Source organism: Podarcis liolepis (genome assembly GCF_965112155.1).
Source record: "Podarcis liolepis genome assembly, chromosome: 6".
NCBI lineage: Eukaryota > Metazoa > Chordata > Lepidosauria > Squamata > Lacertidae > Podarcis > Podarcis liolepis.
In genome coordinates, this window is record NC_139559.1 from 86,908,791 (window position 1) to 86,935,222 (window position 26,432).

General features: G+C 46.3%; 1 protein-coding gene across 4 annotated transcripts in view; it reads right to left on the reverse strand.

Annotated features, from left to right (window-relative positions):
• The window catches only part of PRRX1 (paired related homeobox 1), an 86,891-nt gene that overhangs the window by 18,403 nt on the left and 42,056 nt on the right, over window positions 1-26,432 (reverse strand). For all 4 annotated transcript variants that reach the window (XM_083506875.1, XM_083506876.1, XM_083506874.1 and 1 more), the window contains exon 2: window positions 5,823-5,998. In XM_083506875.1, coding sequence (XP_083363001.1) covers window positions 5,823-5,998 — 176 coding nt within the window. The remainder of the gene's footprint in view (window positions 1-5,822; window positions 5,999-26,432) is intronic.

Genomic DNA, 26,432 nt, shown 5'->3' on the forward strand with positions numbered 1-26,432 from the left:
CAACAAGGGGACTCATCCAGTCTTCCTTTCGTGCTGCACAGGTCTAGATTTTAAAGCTCCGTGCCCAAGCAGCTTCTTTGTTTGTTTTTGTCTGGGAAAACTCGCATTTTGCTGCTAAATTGGAGCAAATGGCAATCAAGTTCCCTGCGGATTGCTTTGCTCCGATTCAGTAATAAAATGTGGATTTTCCCGGGGAAAGCGCAAGAACAAAAGAAAAACCTTCTTGAGCAGAGAGCTCGTCCATACTTTTCCGCAGGTCTGTTGGGTTTTCTGCTTCTCTCATGTTGTCTAGACACAGGTCGAAGCCTTTGCCCCGGAAACCCTGCTTTGTGCCCTCTAAATCAGAACCAGCAGCAATCTGCAGAAAAGCCAATTGTTTTGTTTTTTTTCTGATTCAGCGCTTCAACTGCAAGTTTTCCCTGGGGGAAAGTGTTGGGACAAGCAGAAGTGTGGATGAGCACACAGCTTTAAAGTGTGGACCTGGAAAAGGTTAAGGTACCCCTGACCATTAGGTCCAGTCGTGACCAACTCTGAGGTTGCAGCGCTCATCTCGCTTTATTGGCTGAGGGAGCCGGTGTACAGCTTCCAGGTCTTGTCGCCAGCATGACTAAGCCGCTTCTGGCGAGCCAGAGCAGCGCACGGAAACGCCGTTTACCTTCCCGCCGGAGTGGTACCTATTTATCTACTTGCACTTTGACATGCTTTCAAACTTCTAGGTGGGCAGGAGCAGGGACTGAGCAACGGGAGCTCGCCCCATCGGGGGATTCGAACCGCCGACCTTCTGATAGGCAAGTCCTAGGCTCTGTAGTTTAACCCACAGCGCCACCCGCGTCCCTGGACCTGGAAAGCATGGTGCAAAAAAGAACTCTGCATGAGCCCAGGCAGGGAAGGCTAGAGTGTTTTGAGGTCTCACTCTTCACGAAGGAGAAATACTCTTGGTTAATCAAAGGAATAATAGCTCATTGCCCAAGGATTAAAGGAACTATGCAATGATATGGTTGCTTGTGTTTGAGAGTTAACCACTCCTTCTCTACCAAGTTGTGGAAAGCTTGACTCCTTCCCACAAGCAAGTGCCTATTTCTGTTCTCTTGAGTTGCTTGTGGTTTTCCTGGAAAGAGAAGGAGACAGGAAAAGCATCAGGGGTGAGCCATTTCAAGCCTCTCCGGTCTCCCCTGACTGTCAGGTTAGCGGTAGGAAGGAGACTCTTGGATAAACAGTCAACCCTGTCTGCTTTATACATGAGCAGCTGCAATGTGTAGCTAACTTTTGGCATACGCTCCATCCACAAGGAGGCACGGCTAATACCTGCTCCCAGACAACTTGGACTTCCCTGCTCTCCCATTGTCACGTGAGACTTCGAACATCAGAACAGGGCTGAAGTGTGAAGTAGTAAAAAATACCAATCTATGATGGGTGAGGGGTTCTGCCTCTCCATCCTCCCTGCCCAGGGTAGTTAGGAAAATGTAGCTCTTACCCCAGTGCATCAGTTTGGATTGTTCCTCTTGGCCCCTGTCCCAATTTCCTAGCAGTTCCAGAACGTTTTCCTGTTCCTCAAAGACAACCGGTATACCATTTCTCCAGCACATTCAAGAGCCATAGTTGTCAACTGTCCCCTATTTGGCGGGAAAGTCCCTTATTGTCCCGCTGCTGTCCCTTATTGATGATGTCCCTTAAATTTCCCAGGTTTCAAAGGAAGCAGCTCCTCTCCCTCCCTCCCTGCCGGCCAGGGAGGAGGGAGGCTCCAACTGTGTTGCTTGGCTGTGTTGCTCACCCAATAAGGAGTCTAAGAACGACTGGGGGGTGGAGCTTGCATGCCTTGTGCCGATCAAATAGGCTGCGTTGCCTGGGGACTCGCCTTTGCTCAGCGCTTCCCAGCGGAGAGGTGACGGTGGTTTTCCTTGCTGCATCCCCTTTGCCGGGTTGCTGCGCTGTGGGAACCACCGCTTGAGGCTTCATTTGGCTGCTGGATGGGCTTTCTGCCTTTGGCTCAGAGAGGCCCAGAAGTTGAACATACCTGTGCTGGGAAAATCCCTTATTTTGGCTGCTGATCCCTTATTTTCGAGGCTGCTGGTCCCTTATTTTCCAATCTGTAAGTTGACAGCTATGTCAAGAGCCTCTTCTACCTACTGCTACTCAGTTGAAATTTCCTAGATGAGAAGCCAGCTGCGATCCGTTCAAGTCCATGTTAACACTGCATTGACTTGGGAAGCAATTGCAATCAGGAATTTTAAGCCTTGAACGGTGCAGGGACACAATATCTCAAGGACCCCTCACTTCAGATGAACCTCCCCAGACTCTGAGAACATCCTCAGAGACCCTTCTTCATATGCCTCCTCCACAAGAGGCTCGGAAGGTGGCAATACAACAGCGGGGCCTTTTCTGTGGTGGCTCCACGCTTGTGGAATAGGCCTAATATACATACTAAAGGACCCCTGACCATTAGGTCCAGCTGTGGCCGATTCTGGGGTTGCGGTGCTCATCTCGCTTTATTGGCCGAGAGAGCTGGCATACAGCTTCCGGGTCATGTGGCCAGCATGACTAAGCCTCTTCTGGCAAACCAGAGCAGCACACGGAAATGCCGTTTACCTTCCCGCCAGAGTGGTACCTATTTATCTACTTATCTACTTGCACTTTGACGTGCTTTCAAACTGCTAGGTTGGCAGGAGCGGGGACCGAGCAACGGGAGCTCACCCGTCACGAGATTCGAACCGCCAACCTTATGATCGGCAAGTCCTAGGCTCTGTGGTTTAACCCACAGCGCCCCCCGCGTCCCTAATATACCAGTACATACTATACCATTTTAAATGTATTTGTAGGAGGGGGTGGGGGTTATTGGATTGTATTTAAAAAATTATGTATTTTTATGTTTTGAACTGACCTAGAGATCTACGGATGAAGGGCCTTATATTATTATTATCATGGAATAGGACATCCCTATTTTCATTGGAGAAACGTTGGAGGGCGTGCAGTTATAAAATGATGGCTGCTGGGTCAGGATTCGTTCTGCAGTGGCAATCTACAGGAAATAACTCCTGTAACCCACAGAGATGCTTGCCTGACCACACCTGCAGCCAGCCTTTGTCCCCCTTCTTTAAAATATAGTTGACAGTCTAGGGAGGCCCCTGGCTCTCACCTTTGCAAGCATATGTTTCTATGATTAAAAATAGATAGGGCACCTCTATGGGAACTTCAGCAAAGTCCATGGCCCTACAAGATTTGTTTTGGCAGCCCTACTTGGCTTAGAACTTTGCCTATGCCGTAAATTCAACTCAAAAAAAAAGGAGGCATAAATTTTCTATGCATTTTTCCTATTTCCACAGAGTTTCTTCTGATTGTTAAAGCAGAGAAAACCCGCAGCTGCTTCTAGACTTTAATAGCTATCCCCCTGCCCCCACAACTCTGGAATTTCATATGTTAGATTTAAGTCTGCTGCAAAAAGAACACACCTCTCTGAAAAAACACCAGGATTGTCAGTTCCCGAGAACAAAGACTTGGAGCGCAATTCAGCCCAAGCCCTTTCCATTTCCAATGGGACTGATCTAAGCATTGTTTGATTTTGCCTCACTAAAATCACAGAGGACTTTGGTTGGACTGCAAGCCTTGCCCATTTAATCATGAGACCTCCCTCCTAAATGGGTTGCCTTAATTGTTATACAAATTCTTTTTTATTATTATTAAAACAATTCTTTATTACAAAACAATTTACATATAACATAGACAACAACAACAACACATAAACAAACATAGACACTAACAACTTATCATTAAGTTCCAATTCACCTAACTGTACTTTTTACACCTTATTAATCTATACGCACTTCATTATTATTATTTTTTCTGTTACTTATCACAAGAATTTTTACTTTTACGGTTTCCTTATACTTCAAGATTCAATCTAAATCTGTCAGGAGATTTGCATTATCATAATACTTTCTAAGGTATTATCCAGTCTTTGTTGACTTTCTGGTTTGAGTTTCCTCTTATTCTCCCAGTCATTTTCGCGAGTTCTAAATATTCTATCATCTTCGCTTGTCAGTCAGTTTTTGTGGGGATTAAGTCTTCTTTCCAATTTTCTGGGTTCATGGCATTTGTAAACCGAAATATTAGTCAACGGAGACATTAAAAAACCGAGGTACCACTGTAAATGGATGGCTTTCAGTCTCACTCAGCTATACAGCTGCAAATAAACAGTTTTGAACGTGTTTCAAACTGCAATATACAGTTGTGACCCTCGGTGGTGAAGGCAAGCTATGGAAAATTCAATGCATTTTTTCAAAACCATTAAAACAAACAAAAAAGCCATTTTCATAACGTTTTTAACATGCCTGTAGATTCTACCTCAGGCCCATTCCTGACTGACAAAGAGTTCCAAAGCCAAGAAGAATGGAGACAAAAACTTATGGAATATGCAGAAATGGTGAAACTTACCGGAAAAATAAGAAATTGAGATAACAAACTTTTTATAAAACAATGGAAATGGTTTATTGAATATTTACAAATAAGCTGTAAACAGATAAGAACATTGGCAGGATTGTTGTAATAACCTGCAGTTTTGTAAGAGTATGTATTTAAAGGAGATGAATAAATGAGCAAATTAAGTTAATTTGGATATGCAGAAAATAAAAATAAAACAAATTTAAGGAACCACAGAAAGAGGGGGAAGGAAGTCAAGTTTTGAATTGCTAAAATGGATTGTGAAATTATTGAAATGTATAAACTTGAAAATAATGAAAAGAAGAAGAAGAAGATGAAGAAGAAGAATTTTCAAAAAGACAAAGAGTTCCAAAGTTAAGGGTCCTTTTGAAAGAGTGGCTTTTCATCTGGGACAGAGGGAGGGAGGGAGGGAGGGAGGGAGGGAGGGAGGGAGGGAGGAAGGAAGGAAGGAAGGAAGGAAGGAAGGAAGAAAGAAAGAAAGAAAGAAAGAAAGAAAGAAAGAAAGAAAGAAAGAAAGAAAGAAAAGAATAAGATCCATCAGATATGTTACTTTCCAGCCTCACAGTCCAGTTTTAAAGCAAACCCGGAAAATTGCCATCAATAGCAACCTTGAGCAGAGAAACTAGAATTATTTTTATCCTTTCTTTTCTAAATTGCCGTATCTGTAGCTCAGGGCTTGTCCACACTTCCCCTTCCCCTGGGGAAAGCCGCTTTTTGCCGCTGAATCAGAGCAAATGTCCATCGGGTTTCCAGTGAACTGGCATTTTCTCAAATTCAGCGGTAACTAGCAGGTTTCCCGGGGGGAAACAGAAAACCTCTCGGCTGTGGTGGAGGAACCCTCTCTGGCACCTGGGGCAGGACACCGAGGGGCGGGGCAAACTGCCCGGTGATACATGTGCGACGTCCGTACAGACTGCGCATGTGCGGCATCCCATACAGTCGCCATGCGAGAGGCAGCCCATATAGACGCCGCGAGAGCAGCGCCCATACTGACTGTGTGTGCCCTCAGTCGCTCTACAGCTGGGGAGAGGCAGGGGCCACCTTGTCACCCCAGAGTGGCACCCAGTACATACCACCCCCTCCGCCCCCCACTTCATATTCTACTTTCTAGGCTGTGCATTCTAGGCATGGGACAAATGATGATGAGCCCTCAGTTGCCAGTAGAAGAGCCCTACTAGCTGGTACCAATGGACAGCCTTATCCTCTTCTTAACACATATATGAGATTGTTCAAATACGGTACTAAATTAAATGCAAAACATTTGCAGTTATTAACAGCATCCCCATGAGGGTTCTTTATCTATGTCGCCACAACTGTTCCTATAGCCTATTGCCCTGATAAGCTATCTCTTGGGTCATGTGTGTTGCGGTCAAGGCAAGATTAATTACCTGGACCCTGGCTTCAGTGAGGTTGACCCGGCGTGCAAGGTCTTCTCGTACAAAGGCATCCGGATAGTGTGTCCGCTCAAAAACTCTCTCCAGAGCCTGCAGCTGACTGCTGTTGAAGGTAGTTCGGTTCCTTCTCTGCTTTCTCTTCTTCTTCTCTTCAGAATTTAGCTGGTCACCTGGCAAAGCAGAGAGCAGAGAAGATGGTTATCCTGGAGGGGATTTTACAGGTCAAGAGGTCTGTCTTCATTGGGAGAAGATGATTCATCATCCCTCTTAATTACTTCTATTTAAATACATTCACCTGTGGCTTGAATAGAGACAACAGCTCTTTATTTCTCTACAGCTTTCTTTATTTCTGGTATCTGAAGATGTGTGCATGCACACAAAAGCTCATACCAATAACTAACTTAGTTGGTCTCTAAGGTGCTACTGGAAGGAATTTTTTAATTATTATTTTATTTTATTTCGTCTACGGCAGACCAACACGGCTACCTACCTGTAACTTTCTCTACATTTGTTAAGAATCCTAGCATTGGGAAGGCAATTGCATATTGAATGGACACTGCAGCAATGGCAATAATAATAATAATAATAATAATAATAATAATAATAATAATAATAATAATTTTATTTATACCCCGCCCTCCCCAGCCAAGACCGGGCTCAGGGCGGCTAACAACCAATTATAAAAACAAGTTGATTAAAATACAATTTAAAAGATTAAGATACAACGTTAATGTTATGTATTGTAGTTTCACCCTGGGCCAACAGGGGGATACTGTATATAGTTTTCACTCAGGTCTGTAGATAGTTTTCACTCAGGTCCGCGGCAGTTATTTTAGGCGGGAACTCTGGGCTGTTGTGGTTACAATGTTGACAGCCGGCTCCTATAAATACAGGCCGGCTGAGCTGTTCGCAGTCAGTTCTATTTCAGCTTACCAGAATAAAAGAGCTACTTGAAGAAATCGCTGTGCCGGCTGCTATGTCAACCCACGACCTAACACTGGTGACGAAGGTGGGATAGATGGACATCAGAGCACAGCCAGATGCGGCCAGCCTCTGAACTGAGCTGAATCACAGAGCGAAATCACTGAGCGAAATCACTGAGCGAAATCACTGGGCAGAACCAATTCAGAGCTGACTGTTCTGGCTAGAGCACTGTGTTCCATCCATCGCCCTTCACGCCGGCATCGGAATCATGGCTTCACTTGTGCCTCTACCGCCGTTTGCGCCAGCCTCTGAATCATGGGACTCCTACCTCGCTCGGTTCGACTGCTACCTCCAAGCCAACGAGCTGACAGCAGTATCAACGGATCGGAAGCGGGGCCTATTCCTCAGCCTCTGTGGGCCTGAGGTGTTTGAGACGACCCGAGCATTGGTTGCGCCTGAAGCAGTCCAGGCAACACCATGGGACACGATCCAAGAGAAGCTCCGCAACCACTACGCACCGAAGCCGTCCAAGATTGCTGCCCGCCATGCGTTCTACCACCGGAACCAGGCAGAGGGGGAGTCAATCAACAACTACACCACCGCCCTGCGACAGGCTGCAATGCACTGTGAGTTCCGAGACTTAGACGATGCCCTGATGGATCGAATCGTCTGTGGGGTCCGGGACATCCATCTGCAATGGCGTCTCCTAGCCAAGCCAGACCTCACGCTACAGAAAGCCATTGAGGAGGCTGTGGCCTCAGAAGCTGCTGAACTGCTTATGGGCCGCCGCCTCAGGTCACCGCTCGACCGGCTACACCCAGACTTTGCCGTGGCTGAACCCCCAGGCTGTGCCAACGCACCACGGTCATTTGTCCCAGGAAACCAGGTCTTTGCCCGGAACTATGTGGGGGACATCCCTTGGGTGCCAGCCACAGTAGTGGGAGTCACTGGACCTCGCTCGTACCAGGTGGCACTCGAAGACGGACGCTTGTGGCGACGGCACATAGACCAGCTTAGGCGCAGGGTTGGGGACTTGGACACTACCGAGGTGCCCCCAACTGCGCTTGCGGCTCCAGAAGAGACACGTACAGATGGCGAGGCCCCACCTACACCTCCCTCGCAAACTGCCAGCGTGGAGCCGAACCAAGCCGTTTCAGAACAGACTCAGACCACTCCACTTGCGGAGGCTCCACCCACAGCAGCGGATCCAGGGGAGTTGGTTCCAACGCCACCTAGGGTCGCACCACAGCTTCAGCGAGAACTGTGTGGCCCTCCGGACTTGGCTACCAGTCCCCGGCGGTCTGGCAGAGTTTCCAAGCGCCCAACTTATTTAAAGGACTATGTTGTTGGACAGGTATCACTGTTGGTCTAAGTATGGGAAATGTAACCGATATGCTTTTGTGCCTAATTGAACCATTACGCGTGGTGCTGTATATAAGGAAACCATTACGATTGTAACTAACGCCTTATCTCGGTGGGGAGGGGTGTTATGTAGTGTAGTTTCACCCTGGGCCAACAGGGGGATACTGTATATAGTTTTCACTCAGGTCTGTAGATAGTTTTCACTCAGGTCCGCGGCAGTTATTTTAGGCGGGAACTCTGGGCTGTTGTGGTTACAATGTTGACAGCCGGCTCCTATAAATACAGGCCGGCTGAGCTGTTCGCAGTCAGTTCTATTTCAGCTTACCAGAATAAAAGAGCTACTTGAAGAAATCGCTGTGCCGGCTGCTATGTCAACCCACGACCTAACAGTTAAAACATTAGGGGGCAATCTCTTCATAGGAGGAGAAAGGAAAAAGAAAGAGGGGGAGGGAATCAAACTGATTCTGAGCCAAGGGCCAGGTGGAACAACTCTGTCTTACAGGCCCTGTGGAAAGAGATCAGATCCCGCAGGGCCCTGGTCTCATAAGACAGAGCATTCCACCAGGCCGGAGCCAGAGTTGAAAAGGCCCTGGCTCTGGTTGAGGCTAATCTAACTTCCTTAGGGCCCGGGACCTCTAGGGTGTTGCTATATATGGACTTTAAGGTCCTCTGTGGGGCATACCAGGAGAGGCGGTCCCGTAGGTACGAGAGTCCTAGGCCTCTCCTATTACAGGCTGGACTTTTTGCATTGCCCTCTAACCTCACTGCTTTCAATGTTCTGCCCCCACAACCCTGTATAGCTATTTCTACCAACTTGGGGCAACACATGTATCTCATGAAGCAGACTGTTCTCCACCCAGCTGCAGGGGAAGCCTCTCGGGCACCTGGGGTGGCGCGAACCGCCCATGGCGCCCATAGGGACAGCCCATCACTATGGGCACCGCGCGCCCCATCCCATCCGCTGTCCGCCTGCTGCCTCCCCCCCCAGCTGTAGGGCGGCTGAGGCCCCATGGCGCACCCCATCTCTATGGGAGTCACATTTCCCGTTCCTATGGGCATCCCTATTGGCCCAGCAACGATCTGCCCGGGGGGGTGTCAAATCCCCCCTCAGGAATGACACCCGAGGAGGCCCGCCCCCTCCACACACCCCTTTCTCCACCACTGTCTCCACCAAAGCTGACGTCATTAAAAAATGGTTAAACTTCAACCAGAAGTCTAACCATTGGTTAGACTTCAACCAGAAGTCTAACCATTGGTTAGACTTTAACCACGCTCCTCTAGAATGTGTCCAGAGGAGGGCAACCAAAATGCTCCAAGGCCTGGAAACGATGTCTTATGAGGAACGGCTAAGGGAGCTGGGCATGTTTAGCCTGGAGAAGAGGAGGTTAAGGGGTGATATGATAGCCATGTTCAAATATATAAAAGGATGTCACATAGAGGAGGGAGAAAAGTTGTTTTCTGCTGCTCCAGAGAAGCGGACAAGGAGCAATGGATCCAAACTACAAGAAAGAAGATTCCACCTAAACATTAGGAAGAACTTCCTGACAGTAAGAGCTGTTCGACAGTGGAATTTGCTGCCAAGGAGTGTGGTGGAGTCTCCTCCTTTGGAGGTCTTTAAGCAGAGGCTTGACAACCATCTGTCAGGAGTGCTCTGATGGTGTTTCCTGCTTGGCAGGGGGTTGGACTCGATGGCCCTTGTGGTCTATTCCAACTCTATGATTCTATGTACTGCAGAACTTTTTGCTCTCTGCTTTTTGCCTGTTCCCTGACTGCAGCCAAGCTGGTGCCAAACGTATTGCTCTGCTTTCCTTTGGACCACATCAGCCAGGCCAAGAGTCTTGTCATCTGGGCAGCCCAGGATCTCCATACATATTGGCAAAACCTATTGATGTTTTGCAACTTTCTGACTAGTTGCAAGACCTTAGCCAGACCTAGCAGAGTACACGCCGAATCCACGGAAGCAATTGGCGACTTGGCTGCAGACAGGATAGATGAAGCAGGAACCAGGAACTTGTAGTTAGGTGTTTATTATATACAGTGGACTATTTACAGGAACAGAACATGGATATTTAGCTTACTCTCCTATACACGACTCACAACTCCTACACTGACACAGAACTCTGAACACTGAACTCCAAACACTGAACTAACACATTCCAGTTAGTAGGCCATTAATTATCACTCCCTTGAGATAGCTTGACCAATCAGGGAGCTGTCCCCATGCCTCTGTTATCACCAGGCAGACTAACTCCTTCACATGACCTTCTAGCTGTCTGCCAAACCTTAATTGACTCTGTGTGAGTAGCTGCATGTACACAGTTTCCCAACAATACATACTGCCCGGGCTTGTGCCCCAGGGAGGTCACTTCAGTGCTGATAGCCCAATGGTTTGACATCACCCTTGGAGGTGCACTCCATTGTCTTTTGAGATAGATGGATGCCAACAACTCAACAGGCCAGTAATGCAGCCTAAGATTTGGCTGATTTTTCACGTCATTGTGTCAGCTTGAACCTTCTGTGGGCATGCAAAGGGCCGGGAGGCCAGCTGGCTAGCCCCGGCTGGGCCGTCTCCTTCCAGTGGCCCTGTGCAAAGACCATCACCTCTGCTCCAACATAAATCAGCGACCCGGGCTTACTCAGCCAGGGCACAATATCAGCAGATCAAACTGCGCACACAGAATAGGCGTGAGGCTTGTGGAAGGATACTACAACTACAGATTTATTAATCATAAATCAGGACAAATAAACATGTCTCTCTGTCATGTTGTCTCAGAGAGAGCAGCTAAAGCAAAAGCTATACACACAACAGAAGTTCCCAGCATACTGTGCTGGTATGTAAACAGACATGTGACACGTAACAATCCCATGTCTGTTCCTTAAGGTGGAACGGAATTCTCAACACCTTCCTTCCTCTCCACTCTGTTACTTTTCCCTCTGTCCATTCTCTCTCCCATGGCTAATTTCTCACCCATGACTGCATTGTAGATTTGCCCATAGAAGTCATGAGGAATGCACTGAAAGCCAGATTTTATACTCTGAGCAACATCATTGCTATTTTCTCGGATACTCATGCTTTGTGTACTGTAGTCTGACATAAGGAACCAGGAACATTTATGACAGGGGAGAATGCCTAGAGAGGGCAAGAATTAAGACACGAAAAGGTAGTGGTAAATATATATATGTGACGCTTATTTAAGCAAGTGCCTTTGCTTCCCCACCTCCCATAGTTAATTTCTTATTCTGTTGAGATGCAGGTGGCGCTGTGGTCTAAATCACAGAGCCTAGGGCTTGCCGAACGGAAGGTCGGCTGTTCGAATCCCCGCGACGGGGTGAGCTCCCATTGCTCAGTCCCAGCTCCTGCCAACATAGCAGTTCAAAAGCACGCCAAAAAGTGCAAGTAGATAAATAGGTACCACTCCGGCGGGAAGGTAAACGGCGTTTCTGTGTGCTGCTCTGGTTTTGCCAGAAGCAGCTTAGTCATGCTGGCCACATGACCCGGAAGCTGTCTGCGGATAAACACCAGTGTGGAGATCACACAGGGTCTCCTGACATTTCACCGTCTATTGATCCCTGTGCCACCACTTTATTTCTCGCTGCCACCACCCAGGCCCTACCTGGTACAATACTAAGTCCAGTCAGGGTTAAATTGGAACATAAACTTCTGTTTATTTATTGCAGTTTAGCAAGCATGTGGTTTCATAAATGGTATTGGTCAATTATAATCATGGGGTGCCTATCCAGACCTATAACTTCCACTACCTGCTCTCACTCACTAAACCACCTCTCAGATATTTACTTGTCTTCCTAGTTCCTAACTGTTCCTGACTCAGCTTATTTCGCTACTGTCAGGGGTTCAGGAGCAGAGGCGAGGGCAAGGGAGGAAACAGAGAGCGAGGGGGAGGAGTCCGAAGAAAAGATGAGTGACGACGACGACCCGAGATCTCCGAGCCTGTCCAGTGAATCAGAAGATTCACAGAAAGGAGCGCCAGTGGCCAGAGCAAGGGGGGAGCTTAGGGGGACACCCCAGGAAGAAGGGTCCAGAGAGGGTTCAGAGGGCAGCAGTTGGAAATCGGGGCCAGCGTCACCAACAGAGCGCAGTGGGGAGGAAAGGCGCCAGGTATCGAGCTCTGGCAGCTCGCAGCAGGGGGGAGGGCATGAGTCAGGAGTGGCCACACCTCCATCGGAGAGCGAAGAACCGGTCAAGCGGAAAGTGGAAGGTTGGGCGCGCGCGCCAAGTTCAAATAAACCGGAAGGCGGCGCAGTAAGCAGCCTGGAAAGGGAGCCAGGTCCTAAAGCCCGACGCAAGGAGACAGGAGGGTCCGGGGGGTCAGCGTCAGAAGAGTCCAGGAAGGAAGAGACCACGGGGGGCAGAGGGACCCAGAGAAGAACGGTCAGGCGGAAAAGGTGGAGTAAGGCTAGGGTATTAAGTTGGTGTACAAGGGGCGGAGACTCAGACGGAGCTTCGCCGGTCTAGCTTATAAGACGTAGAGCTGCACGCGGCAGCTTGGAAATGGAAACTGTAACTCAATAAAGACTTTTTTAAAGTGAACGCTGGCTAGCGTGATCCTCTGGGAGCCAGGATCTGGGAGCAGCTCTGACAGCTACACTAACTCAACCTACCCACAGCCTCTATCCCAATTCACTCCCACTCCAACCAACCACCCAACACCCAACGAACTCTTCCCTTTGCCCCTCCCAGAGCTGGTTTTCTAGTCCCTCTGACTCCACCCCTCTGGGTTCTGATTGGGTAACTTGTTTAACTATTTCACCTCCAGCCCTCTCATATGTTAACGTCACAGCCGGCTCCCTAGGCCTGTAAAGCGAGATGAGTGCCACAATCCCAGAGTCATTTGCAACTGGACCTAACGGTCAGGGGTCCTTTACTTTACCTTTGAAAGAAAAAAAAGGCTCTCTGATACAGAAACCAGCTGATCTCAGTGGGAAAGCAGAATCCCATTGATCATTCATTCTTCTGTTTGCCAGTCAACTGAGAGCAGATATCAAAGCACGTCGTTGTGGGTTATCAGTCTCAAATAGCATTTCCTGGCTCGTAGCTATATGCACATCTTGCCCTAACACCTGGGAATTTTGATGCATGCAACATGTGAAATAGTCTTATATAAATGTAACTGGTTCTTTCTTGTTCAGTACTGTGTACTCAGACTGGCAGTGACTTTCCTTCCCAGTCTTATCATGGAAGATCCTTTAATTGGAAAATATGGGTTCAACCCAAGGCTTTTGACTTGGAAAGTTTCCTAACCAATGCAAATACAGTGGTATCTCTGGTTAAGAACTTAATTCGTTCCAGAGGTCCGTTCTTAACCTGAAACTGTTCTCAACCTGAGATACCACTTTAGCTAGTGGGGCCTCCTGCTGCCGCCGCACGATTTCTGTTCTCATCCTGAAGCAAAGTTCTTAACCCGAGGTATTATTTCTTGGTTAGCGGAGTCTGTAACCTGAAGCGTCTGTAACCTGAGGTACCACTGTACTAGCTTCAGAGGAAGAATTTTCTTCAGGACCAAAGCAGAGGAGGAAGGGGTTAAATTTATTCTCCATGCCTGTTCTCATCCTCCTATCAGCCACCAAGCCCAGATTCTGCCACTGATGAAATTTGCAGTTTTAAAAAACGAAACAAGAAAGAACACCTGCATGTTAAATGCAAAAATGCAGATTTGGTGTCATGTCTAGTTTGGTCTTGAATCATACTCTGTAAGTCTCAAGTTGTCTTTTGCTGAATTGAGTTTTCAAATTCTTCCTAAGAGGAAGACAGCAGAGGGATGAAAATAAATTTAAAAAACAAAGAGAATGCTTGCCTTGGAAGAGTCGCCCAAATTCTCCAGCTGTTAATAAGCTTTGTTTTTTAAAAAAATTAAATCAACTGCAGCTTCTGGGGAAAGTATCATGTTAAAAAGGCACAGATCCCTCAACTGATCAAAGCCTTATGCGACTGAAAGAAATTACTAAGAAGCAAAATATAGTCAATTGGCCCCACATTTGCTAGCAGAGAGGTGTCTCATCTATTAGGCAAATGGGACATTTGTCCTTGGCATCCGTTTCATACCCGCAAGTCAAATCCAAATTTCAAACTGCAGTGACATGTTCTGCAAGCTGTTAAATAAAATACGAAAATTATACAGTTCATGCAAGTGTTTGGTCTTTTAATCTAATAAAACTACCACGGTTGATTTTTCCAGACATTTTTTTTTTTTTACTTTCATCATCAACATTGCTGGAGTGAATGGAAGTGTTTGAAAATCGTTTGGGTGGCATTCCTTTCCTTTCCTGTTAGAATTTTTCACATGGATACTCTCTCTGGGAGGGGAATAGCTCTAAGGAAGAAAGTTTGACTAAGAAGGCAAGCAACTAGGCACATTATGTAAGCCAGCTGCTTGTTTCCCTGTACATTGGACACTGGGACACAGGTGGCGCTGTGGGTTAAACCACAGAGCCTAGGACTTGCCAATCAGAAGGTCAGTGGTTCGAATCCCCGCAACGGGGTGAGCTCCTGTTGCTCTGTCCCAGCTCCTGCCAACCTAGCAGTTTGGAAGCACATCAAGGTGCAAGTACCGTATTTTTCGCCCCATAAGACGCACCGGCCCATAGGACGCATCAAGTTTTTTGGGGGGGAAATAAAGGGAAAAAAAATTGTTTCCCCCCCCCAGGCGCTTGTGGGGCAGGCAGCGGGGAGAAGCGCTCTTCTCCCTGCCTCCCGCCTTGAGATCAGGTCCGGGGACAGCCTGGAGACACGCTGCGTCTCCCTGCTGTCCCCGGAGTGGTTGGGCAGGCAGCAGGGAGAAGCGCTCTTCTCCCCGCCGTCAGCCTCCAAACCACTTCGGGAGACAGCGGGATGGCAGCGTTCCGCCTCCCTCTGTCCCCCGACCTTGTGGGGCTGGCGCTGGGGCTCTTCTGAAGTCTGGAGAGCGAGAGGGGTCGGTGCGCACCAACCCCTCTCGCTCTCCAGGCTTCAGTGAAAGCCTGCATTCGCCCCATAGGACGCACCCACATTTCCCCTTCATTTTTGGAGGGGAAAAAGTGCGTCCTATAGGGCGAAAAATACGGTAAATAAATAGGTACCACTCTGGCGGGAAGGTAAACGGTGTTTCCGTGCGCTGCTCTGGTTCGCCTGAAGTGGCTTGGTCATGCTGGCCACATGACCCGGAAGCTGTACGCCAGTTCCCTCAGCCAATAAAGTGAGATGAGCGCCGCAACCCATCTCCACGACTGGACCTAATGGTCAGCACCTTTACCTTACATTTGACACTGCCTATGCCGCTCAGCTCCACTGTAGAGTAAACCCACTCAGCTAGAATAATTGGAAGAAATATATGAACTATTTGAAGAGCAACTGTAATCAACCAATTGCACTAGTAGGACGACAAGAAGTTTTGTAAGGAGAAATATTGCAAGGTAGAGAAAGAATAGAGATATTAGTTATGAGACTTAAAGGTAATAGTGAAAGTAAGAAATGTATATTAAGTGAATATTTTGGAAAATTTTCAGATGTGATTGATGGAAGTCAAAAAATTGTATAAGATGTAACAGTATGTTTAACTATTGTTGAAAATGATATGTTAAAAAAATAATGAAAATTTATATTTAAAAAAAGAATAATTTCATTGAAATGGTGGCTTTCACATTCTAAGGGACTTGAATCCGACCACCACACAACGTTATCACTTCCCAAGACATGCCAACAAACCTTTGATAGATCTTCCCATTCACTCCCCCCCATCCCCACCCCTGCTGCCCGCTGTGTCCCAGACACACATTTATTTGCGGTTTTCTTAAACTTTGATTGGATTTTATTTTATTTTGAAAATGATCATTTCAAAATTTGACTGTATCAGGTAGGGCAGAGTGTGACTTGTGAGATGGGAGGAAAAATACAGAAAATGGATGAGAATATTGGAACACTTCCAGCTAGGTGTAACAGAACCTTTTGACGTTGCTAAGACTGGCGTGTCACCATACCAGCAAAGAGGGTAATAAAGATTATCCCAGGAAAAATTATACAGGTATCCGGAAGTTGGGGAGTGATGCAGCAGTTCAAGGACTTATTTACTGATGAATCTAACTTCCAAATCAAGGGTGGGAAAACTTCATTTCTGAACTACAGGTCCCATCATCTCTGGCCATTGGCCATGCCTGCTGGGGCTGATGGGAGTTGTAGTTCAACAGCATTGAGAAGGCCAAAGGCTCCCCAAAAACAGGCTTTGCTGGAACCTCAGGTTTCCTCTGGTGATGCTATTTGTGGACCCCTCTGTTGATTTGTGTGGGACGTGGGTGGCGCTGTGGGTTAAACCACAGAGCCTAGGACTTGCTGATCAGAAGGTCAGCAGTTCGAATCCCGCGATGGGGTAAGCGCCCGTTGCTCGCTCCCTGCTCCTGCCAACCTAGCAGTTCAAAAGCATGTCAAAGTGTAAGTAGATAAATAGGTACCGCTCCGGTGGGAAAGTAAACGGCGTTTCCGTGCGCTGCTCTGGTTCGCCAGAAGCGGCTTAGTCATGCTGGCCACATGACCCGGAAGCTCAGCCAATAAAGCGAGATGAGCGCCGCAACCCCAGAGTCGGCCACGACTGGACCTAATGGTTTTGTCAGAAGCACTGACATTCACTTTTCTTGCTATCAATTTAGGATATTTTTTCACGGATTAGGAACAGTGATCATACGCATATAATTTGCTCTGAAAAAAATCTCGAGTACACTTTTTCACAAGATTAACTCTTTTCAAAGTTCTGTAAGAAAAAGGGAGGCGGGATGGATGCATCTTTCAAAATGGCATAAATGTTGGGGGAGCAGTGGATAGTTTGCTTTTTGTAGATACAGATGTTGCTCTTTCCCAATTTATGGAATACAGTGGTACCTCAGGTTACAAACGCTTTGGGTTACAAACACTTTGGGTTACAAACTCCGCTAACCCAGAAGTCGTTCCTTGGGTTGAGAACTTTGCCCCAGGATGAGAATGGAAATTGTGTGCCAGCAGTTCAGCAGCAGCAAGAGGCCCCATTAGCAAAAGCGTGCCTCAGGTTAAGAACAGTTTCGGGTTAAGAACGGACCTCCAGAACAAATTAAGTTCGTAATCCGAACTTAACATTTCTGTATGCAGAAATGGCTAAACTTATCGCAAAAATAAGAAATCAAGATAACAAACTTTTTATAAAACAATGGAAGTGGTTCATGGAATATTTACAGATAAGAACATTGGCAGGATTATTGTAATAACCTGTGGTTTTATAAGCGTATATATTAAAAGTAGATGAATAAATGGTCAAATTAAGTCAACTTGGATATGAAGAAAACATTAAAAATAAATTTAAGGAACCGCAGAAATAGGGGGAAGGAAGTCGAGCTTTGAAATGTTAAAATGATTGTAAAATATTGAAATGTATAAAACTGAAAATCATAAATAAAATATAAAAAGGACATTGCTCTTTCCCTGTAAAATTGCCTGCCCCCCAACAGTCATTACAAAATGAATGTGCTTCCTTTGCCCCAGGAAATGAAAAGAAGAAGAAAAAGACTCTGTAACTATTAGAAACATCGGCTGGCTATAAACGTAGCCATGCTTTGTGCGTTCCTTGATCATTATAATGCAATTTCCCTGTTTTCCAAAATCTTGCATGCTTTATTCAGGTTGCAACAAAGTCATTTGTATCATTTAGGCTGATATTGATCTATTCAGTATCTCTGCTTTTTCTAAACTCAACATCAACTTTTTTGATAGCCATATTGATTCGTCCTCCAGATTTTTTCGCCTCCGAGTAATGGGTTATGTTTTTAGCACTTGGATTTTTTGTTCTCCAGGCATCATAGAAATTAAAATTCTCAATTAAGTGGAAAAGGCGAGTGGTAATCTACCTGAACTCGAAATTTGGTCTCTTTGTGTTCTGTCCATTTCTATTGATGTCACCCCATTAAAATCTCCCATAATTACTATATTTTCGTCCACATTATCCCATAATCTCTCTTCCAATTTTCTTAAAAAATCATCTTTTTTTACTATTCAGAGCATATACTCCCACCACTATGATTTTCCCTTCTTTTGTTTGTATTTCTACTCCAAGTACTCTACCTTCATCATTTTGGAATAACATTTGAGATTTCAACATTGTATTTACATAGATGACCACTCCCCTCTTTCTTTCCGGTCCAGATGCTATATATTCCTGCCCTAGTCTCGTATTTTTTAACACCCTTACATGTGTTCTGGATATATGTGTTTCTTGTATACATATGACATCCCATTTTTTCTTCTTTAATATACATTCTAACTTAGGCTGATTTGGGCAAATGAGGTTTGGTTCACAGGCAGTGATAGACGGACAGATGGAGAGACTAGCGAGTGCGTGGAACATGCCACCATGGGTGTCTAAGGGCTGTTCACAAAGCCCCACTGTGGCATCCCATATGTTCACTACAGCTGCCTACCTCTGCTGGCCCATCACTCTGCACCAGATGATCCACATGGCTGATCCCACATCACAGGACTGAACACGGTGCCCCTGCTTCCAGAAGGATGCCCTTGATTTACTGGCTGTTTTAACGCTAGGGCAAGCTGCTGTGACAGAGATATGATAAAAGCAGCAATATGAGAGCGGAGTGGGGATGAACTGAGAGGAATCTGGCAGTCGGTCACGGTCAAAGTCCAGATGTGCAACGCTGTGCCTGAAAAGATTCACTCACAAACTACAGAAAGATCTGTTAAATTCCTTCACCCAGCGAGTTTCCTCCCATAGCTTCCTCCTTTGCGGCAATTGTTGTGGTCGTCACAATTTTCCATGGGGCAGCATCCCATTCCTATTAAAGCCGTTATAAAACGTGAAGTATAGAGCATATAAAGAATTCTGGGGAATACCGCACACATGATTTTACAATCTGCAAGATGCGCGCAAATAAATTATGACATTCTGGGAACACGGTGACCTCATAACCCAGAAGGAAATCTCTGTAGAAAAGCAAGGCTTAAGATGCAGGATGGAAGCAAAGTCGAGGGACACATAATGCTAATCAAGCTTCGGCTGAGGGGTGGGGGTGGGGGGCAACCACGTCAAGTCATAATTTCAGATCATAATGGGTGGAAATGATTAATTGCCAAACAAAATTCTCCAGCTGATCTGCCAACTTTTTCTGGCAGGGCTCCTGTGCTTTTAATAGCTACAAGATTGACAATAACTGGAACAGGTCCCTATATTCAGGTTTTGGTATTATGTACATTTATTTAATCAATCAGTTAACTGATTATTTAGTTAAAATGCTTAAAAATCTTAAGATGAAAGCCCTGTCTTGTATATGTTTTCTATCCAGTCATCTTATGACAGGTACTACCAGATTTTGCAGCTAAACCTGACAGGCACATGACTAAATTAGTCCATGGAAACCAAAATGCTTGTTTACAAAGCTATTGTACTACCAACCTTACTATATGCTTGTGAAACATGGACCACTTATAAACGCCATCTCCAACTCCTCGAAAGATTCCATCAACGGTGTCTCCAAAAAAATTTACACATCACTTGGGAAGACAGGCAAACTAATATCAGTGTACTGGAAGAAGCAAAGATCACCAGTGTTGAAGCAATGATTCTTCAACATCAACTCCAAAGCAACTACTCTATTCTGAACTTAAAAATGGAAAGTGTAATGCTGGTGGTCACCAAAGAGGTTTAAAGACTGTCCCAAGGCAAATCTAAAAAATGTAGTATAAACACTGACAACTGGGAAACACTGGCCTGCGAGTGCTCCAATTGAAGAGCAGCTTTTACCAAAGGAGTCATGGGCTTTGAAGACACTCGAACTCAGGACGCAAGGGAGAAACGTGCTAAGAGGAAGGCACGTTTGGCAAATCCACACCGTGATCAACTCCTGCCTGGAAACCAATGTCCCCACTGTGGAAGGACGTGTGGATACAGAATTGGCCTCCACAGTCACTTACGGACTCATTGGTAAAACCGTGTTTATGGAAGACAATCTTACTTGGCTACGAGTGATCGCCAAAGAAGAAGAAATGCCTTTGGTCATTTCATCCTAGATCTGCTTTTGGGATGTTCCCTTATTACTTAGACCTGGGTTAACTGTAGCTGGAATTTCATTTTGACTTGTTTTGTAGGAACCACCAGGGACTTGCGTGTGTCATACAGAAAGCAGTCTTTGGGATGCTATTGCCAGCTGGATTCGCAGATAAACACAAAAACAAAATCTCATTTTAATAAAGATTCCATCTGTATGTCATTCAAATGCTCAGTTCACAAATGCAAGAATGTTTGGCTACAGATCACCTTCCTTGCCAACTCTGCAAATAGCCAGGGAGAGAGCGGCAATGCTGTAATTCACCAGCTCTGATTGGGTGTTACAGGGTAATGAAAGACATAAATACGAGCTGGAGCAAAGGGTCAGGCCACCAAAGGCAACACTCTTATTATATAAAAGAACAGAAATGAATCTTATTTGCTTAAATGAGGCAGGTTCCCAGGATAATACCAAGATCTTGTTGGAACTGTAAGCGGATTTTCATTTAGAAAGTGAGCTCTGAACCACTAATATGCTTTATGGGTCCCTTTGGCAAAATCTGTCTTGACTAGGACTCAAGAAATGAAGGCACGAGATCCAATAACAACACAACCTGAGACTGCTTATTGCATTCCAGGCTCCATTAGTCTTTCAATGCAGACAAGCAGCTCAACACATTCCACGGATGAAGAATAAAGACTCTTTCATCTCGTGCTGGTATGGTGGATCTCTTTGGTTTCTTTGAAATTAGAGCGTTCAGGGCAAAATCCTATTTGTTGCTTTCCTGCAGCTTAATGGCCTTGCCATTTTCAGATAAATAGTTCTGAGACTAGATGGAGGCCGTTCTGCTTCTTGGCCCTTGGCTGCCAAGGTCTCCTGTTCCCCCCTCCCACATCTGCAATCTGGAGTCAAGGACACTTGGAAATCGTTTGACTAGTCCCAAAATAGCTCTCTGAAGTTTGAATGGTGACTGAGCTATGCAGAGATTATTAGCCTGGTGTCAATGGGTATGACCAGTGCTTTTTTTCTAGGGGGACGCAGGGGTACGCAAACCCCTAAACATTTTGTGAATCTTTGTACAGTCGTACCTTGAATTCCAAACGCCCTGGAACTCGGACGTTTTGGCTCCCGAACGCCGCAAACCAGGAAGTGATTGTTCTGGTTTGCAAACGTTCTTTTGGAACCTGAATGTCTGACGGGGCTTCCACAGCCTCTGATTGGCTGCAGGAGGTTCCTGCAGCCAATCAGAAGCTGCGATTTGGTTTCCGAACGTTTTGGAAGTCAAACGGATTTCCAGAACGGATTCCGTTTGACTTCCAAGGTACGACTGTACTTTTGTCAATTTGCTATATTTATTTTCCCCGATCTGAACTATAAAATTGTGGTTTTCTTGAGTCAAAATGAGAGTACCCCTAAACATTTTTTTAAGGAAAAAAGCACTGGATATGACTACGCCTAAGACTGCAATCTTACACACATTTCAGTACACTAACTCAGACATAATAAGCCCCACGGAACTGGACGGGCTTCCTTCTGAACAAAATCAATTGGCTTTATCAGCTGTCACTTGGAAGGGAGGGAAACTTCTAGCATAATTGTGTCATGACCTGGACCAGGATTCAAATCCCCACTTGACCCTGAAGCTCATTGGGTGGCCTTGGGCTAGTCCCTCACTCTCATCTTAACCTACCCCACAGGGTGGTTGTGGGGATTAAGAGAGGAGGGGTAGGACCATGTAAACCACCTTGAGCTCCGTGGAGAAAAATGAGGGGAAATAAATGCAATCAATCAATCAATCAATCAATCACATTGAGGAGAGGCGAAAGTCACATGGCAGTTGGTAAAGGGATGATTCAGAGGCCTCAATATTGATCGAATACTGATTGAATTTGGAAAGTGGAAAGAAAGAAAAACACAGAGAAATGATATACGTAGATATGAAAATTAATCATGTCAGCTAGTGGCGAAAGTCAAGCCAAACCTGAACATGAAGCCCTCCACAGATATGAAAGCCGTTTTTTCTCTCAGAGGCATGAATTAATGACAGTCCAAGGTAAACCACAACTAATCCTGGATTATTTGAGTCAGATATAAAGGTTGCCCCCTGCCACCGCCAATACACCAGATAGTGGTTGGTCCAGTGGTTGTAGACTGAGCAGATCAATTGGCAAGTGAGGCTATCAGAATATACCACAACCATTGGTTTATTGATGTGTGCACCAGCAAGTAAGTTCCCCACCCAAAACCATGTGCACAGTAATTTTGGAAAAGGCAGGCTGAGGCTGCCATGTGGAGTGCATCAGCTCAGCCCCACAGAGCCATGGCATTGTTTGGGTTCCCATCAACACATATGCTCCCACTTACTCAAGTGTCAAAAATGGCACTGAAAGGGGGCGGGGCAAAATGGGGCAGGGGCGGAACGGGAAAATCCCCACTTGCACACGTCCTTTACTGGAACCCCAGGGTAAGTGGTTTCCAGTGTGAGCCAGTGTGGTGTAGTGGTTAAGAGCGGTAGTCTCGTAATCTGGGGAACGGGGTTCGTGTCTCCGCTCCTCCACATGCAGCTGCTGGGTGACCTTGGGCCAGTCACACTTCTTTGAAGTCTCTCAGCCCCACTCACCTCACAGAGTGTTTGTTGTGGGGGAGGAAGGGAAAGGAGAATGTTAGCCGCTTTGAGACTCCTTAAAGGGAGTGAAAGGCGGGATATCAAATCCAAACTCTTTTCTTCTTCTTCTTCTTCTTCTTCTTCTTCTTCTTCTTCTTCTTCTTCTTCTTCTGGGGAGCCGCAGAAAGAATGTGGTCGGTCGAGGGAGCTGTGGACTCGGAAAAGTTGAAAACCACTGGGAAAGAGCACAGCAACTGCTGTGTCCAAGTAACATGGCACATTATTGTGGCGCGGCAAACATTCATTACTCCAGCACTGCAATCTAAGAAGTTCTGTACAGATGAGTAAGACTGGAGTGAAACTTAACATCTTTTTGAAGTCAATGTAATTCCTTGGGAGTAAGCAAACAGAGGCTTTGCAAAGCACTTTCTCTGGAATGTTACCCCAGAGATGGAAACTTTAACCCATCATGAACAACAAATGGATTTCACATTTAGCTAATACACTCACATCTCACATCTCTTAACCTTTTGGTATGACGAATATTTGGAACGTATTGTTCCTGGGTTCCTGCCAGAAATCTAATGACCATCTTGAGGTTCTAAATCTCAAGGATGAGTAATATACGTTTCCAAAGACTGCTGTTTAAAACATAATTCCCTGTAGAAAAATAGATGGAGTAATTATTATTTGTATTAATTTAATTTAATTTGTATGTTTCATTTATTTCATAGATTTATATGCTCCCCTTCAGTATGACTATTTCCAGAATGGCTCGTAATATTAGTACTGTTGAGATTGGTCTGTGCTTTATCTATGCAATTCCACAAACAACTGAGGAATAATTTCAGAGTAAAAAGTGGGGGCATCATCCAGTCAAAGCAGCGCACATTCTGAGTCCCATTAATTTCCATAGCAGAAGTTGGCATGCACACATCTCTTCCTCTGGAATTTGTGGCACTTCAGATTTGGATAGTGCCCTCTATGATATAACTGCATCTTGCCACCTTGCAGAAGGGCCAAACATCACCACAGATAGTGAGGATTAAGAAACTGGCATTGAATTTATATCTGCTTTTCATCTACCATTTCCACACAAGGGCTTCAAGCTCTTGCACTCTACATACAGATCTCCCTCCCAGTCTGAGTGATCCATACCATTAAAAAATAAACAAACCAACCTTTGGTGACCAATTCATTAGAAAAAGCAATCGTCTTCTAATCTGTTCCCTGGATATCTTTCCATTGAATCACATATATACTGCAGAATTGTGTGGGGTTTTTATGCCTGTGTATAGCTATGGTTTTCCCAGTAGTGATGTATGGAAGTGAGAGCTGGACCATAAAGAAGGCTGATTGCCGAAGAATTGATGCTTTTGAATTATGGTGCTGGAGGAGACTCTTGAGAGTCCCGTGGACTGCAAGAAAATCAAACCTATCCATTCTGAAGGAAATCAGCCCTGAGTGCTCACTGGAAAGACAGACCCTGAAGCTGAGGCTCCAATACTTTGGCCACCTCATGAGAAGAGAAGACTCCCTGGAAAAGCCCCTGATGTTGGGAAAGACGGAGGGCACAAGGAGAAGGGGACGACAGAGGACGAGATGGTTGGACAGTGTTCTCGAAGCTACCAGCATGAGTTTGACCAAACAGCGGGAGGCAGTGGAAGACAAGAGTGCCTGGCGTGCTCTGGTCCATGGGGTCACGAAGAGTCGGACACAACTAAACGACTAAACAACAACAACATTGCCTTTTCTGTGGAAGAATAAAAGCATTAGCCCTGATAAGAGTGCTGGTAGCTTGAGAACTGAAAAATAAATGAGGGGAGATGACGAAACTCATCGCTCCTTATTGAAACAGTTTCTCCTAGCTTACCATACAATTCAGAGGGAATGAGGGGAGATACAAGCGCATGAAAAGATTTTTCAGTGTGCTGGAGTCAGGGAGCACACATTTATTCTTAAAGGAAAAATGAAAAGAAAACGGGGTTGTCAGGGGTTCAGGAGCAGAGACGCAGAGAAGGGAGGAGACAGAGAGCGAGGGGGAGGAATACGAAGGAAGGATGAGTGGGGATGACGACCCGAGATCACCGAGCCTGTCTAGCGAGTCCGAGGATTCCCAGAAGGGAGCGCCAGCAGTCAGAGCAAGGGGGGAGAGCAGGGGGACACCCCAGGAAGAAGGGTCCAGAGAGGGATCAGAGAGCAGCAGTTGGAGATCGGGACCCACGTGCCCAGCCGGGAGTAGCGGGGAGAGAGGGGACCAGATATCGGGCTCAGGAGACTTTCAGAAAGAGGGAGGGCATGAGTCAGGAGTAGTCACGCCCACCTCGGGGAGCGAGGAAACAGTCAAGAGGAAAGTAGAGAGTTGGGCGCGCGCGCCAAGTTCAAATGTAGCGGAAGCTGGCGCAGTCAGCAGCCCAGAGAGTGAGCCAAGTCCTAAAGCCCGCCGCAAGGAGGCGGAAGGGACAGGGGGGTCCGCGTCAGAAGAGAGTAGGAAGGGAGAGACCCAGGGGGGCAGAAGGACCCAGAGACAGAAGGAAAGGCGCAGGAGGTGGAGCAAGGCTAGGGTATTAAGCTGGTGCGCTAGAGGCGGAGACTCAGACGGGTCTTCGTCGTTCTGACCTAGAAGAAGTAGGGCTGCACATTGCAGTTTGGAAATGGAACCTGTAATCCAATAAAGACTCTTTTAAACTGAACGCTGGCGGACTTGGTCCTATGTGAGCTGGGACTGGGTGGCAGCCCTGACAGGGGTCCATAAGAATTCTGATGGGAACCACCAATTGCAGGGGTTGGAGTTGAGAGATGCAATATTATTGCAGAAAGGAGACCTGGAAGAATAAGGACAGAATAAAGAAATCACTTTGACACTAACTGCAAGTCCACACTATACATTTAAAACATATTCAATAGACATTTAAAATGCATTACATCCCCCAAAGCATCCTGGGAACTGCAATTTCCCCCTCACAGAACTACCGTTTCCAGCAGCCTTAGCAAACTGCAGTTGCCACCACCATTCTGGCAAAGTTGTGTGTTTTAAATGTGCATCATGAATCGTCTGGGTCTGCTCCTGGGTGGGTCAAGGGACGAGACCAGCCGAGCCTGGTGCCTCTGGGGCAAGGCTGGCCCAATACATTTTGGCTCCAGGGCAAACCACAAAATGGCGCCCATCTCTGCCAGGGAAGAAGAGGTAAGTGAAGATCTACATTGGGAATGAGGGCGGAATAAAGATCTACCATACATCAGGAACAAGGATGTGGAGAAAAGCAGTGACTCCTATTTGCCAGGAGGCCTCTGTAGAAGTGGCATTGAGGGGGGAGCTAAAGCAGATCCCGCCTCCAAGGAGTAAGCCTCAGCTGCTCATGTGGATCTGCTGCTCATGTGGATCCTCCCACCCAAGGCAGTTGACTCACCTTGCCTCATGGATGGGCCGGCCCTGCCTCAGGGAAAACATGAGGGACACTGCAGAGGCAGGAGAGAGAGAGAAAAACAAAATATTTCCAACCCAAGCAGACCATAGCCTGCACCCTCACATTTCCTACTCCTTGTTTTCATAGTTTACTCCTTTCCCTGGATTACCCTGAGGAGGAGACTGAAAACCCGAAACTTCAATTCACACATCCAAAGGCCTGGAAGCCCCAGCCCCCTACTCTGTACCAATTGGCATGGAGCCCATCCAGTGGCATAGCATGGGGGTGCAGGGGGGGCTG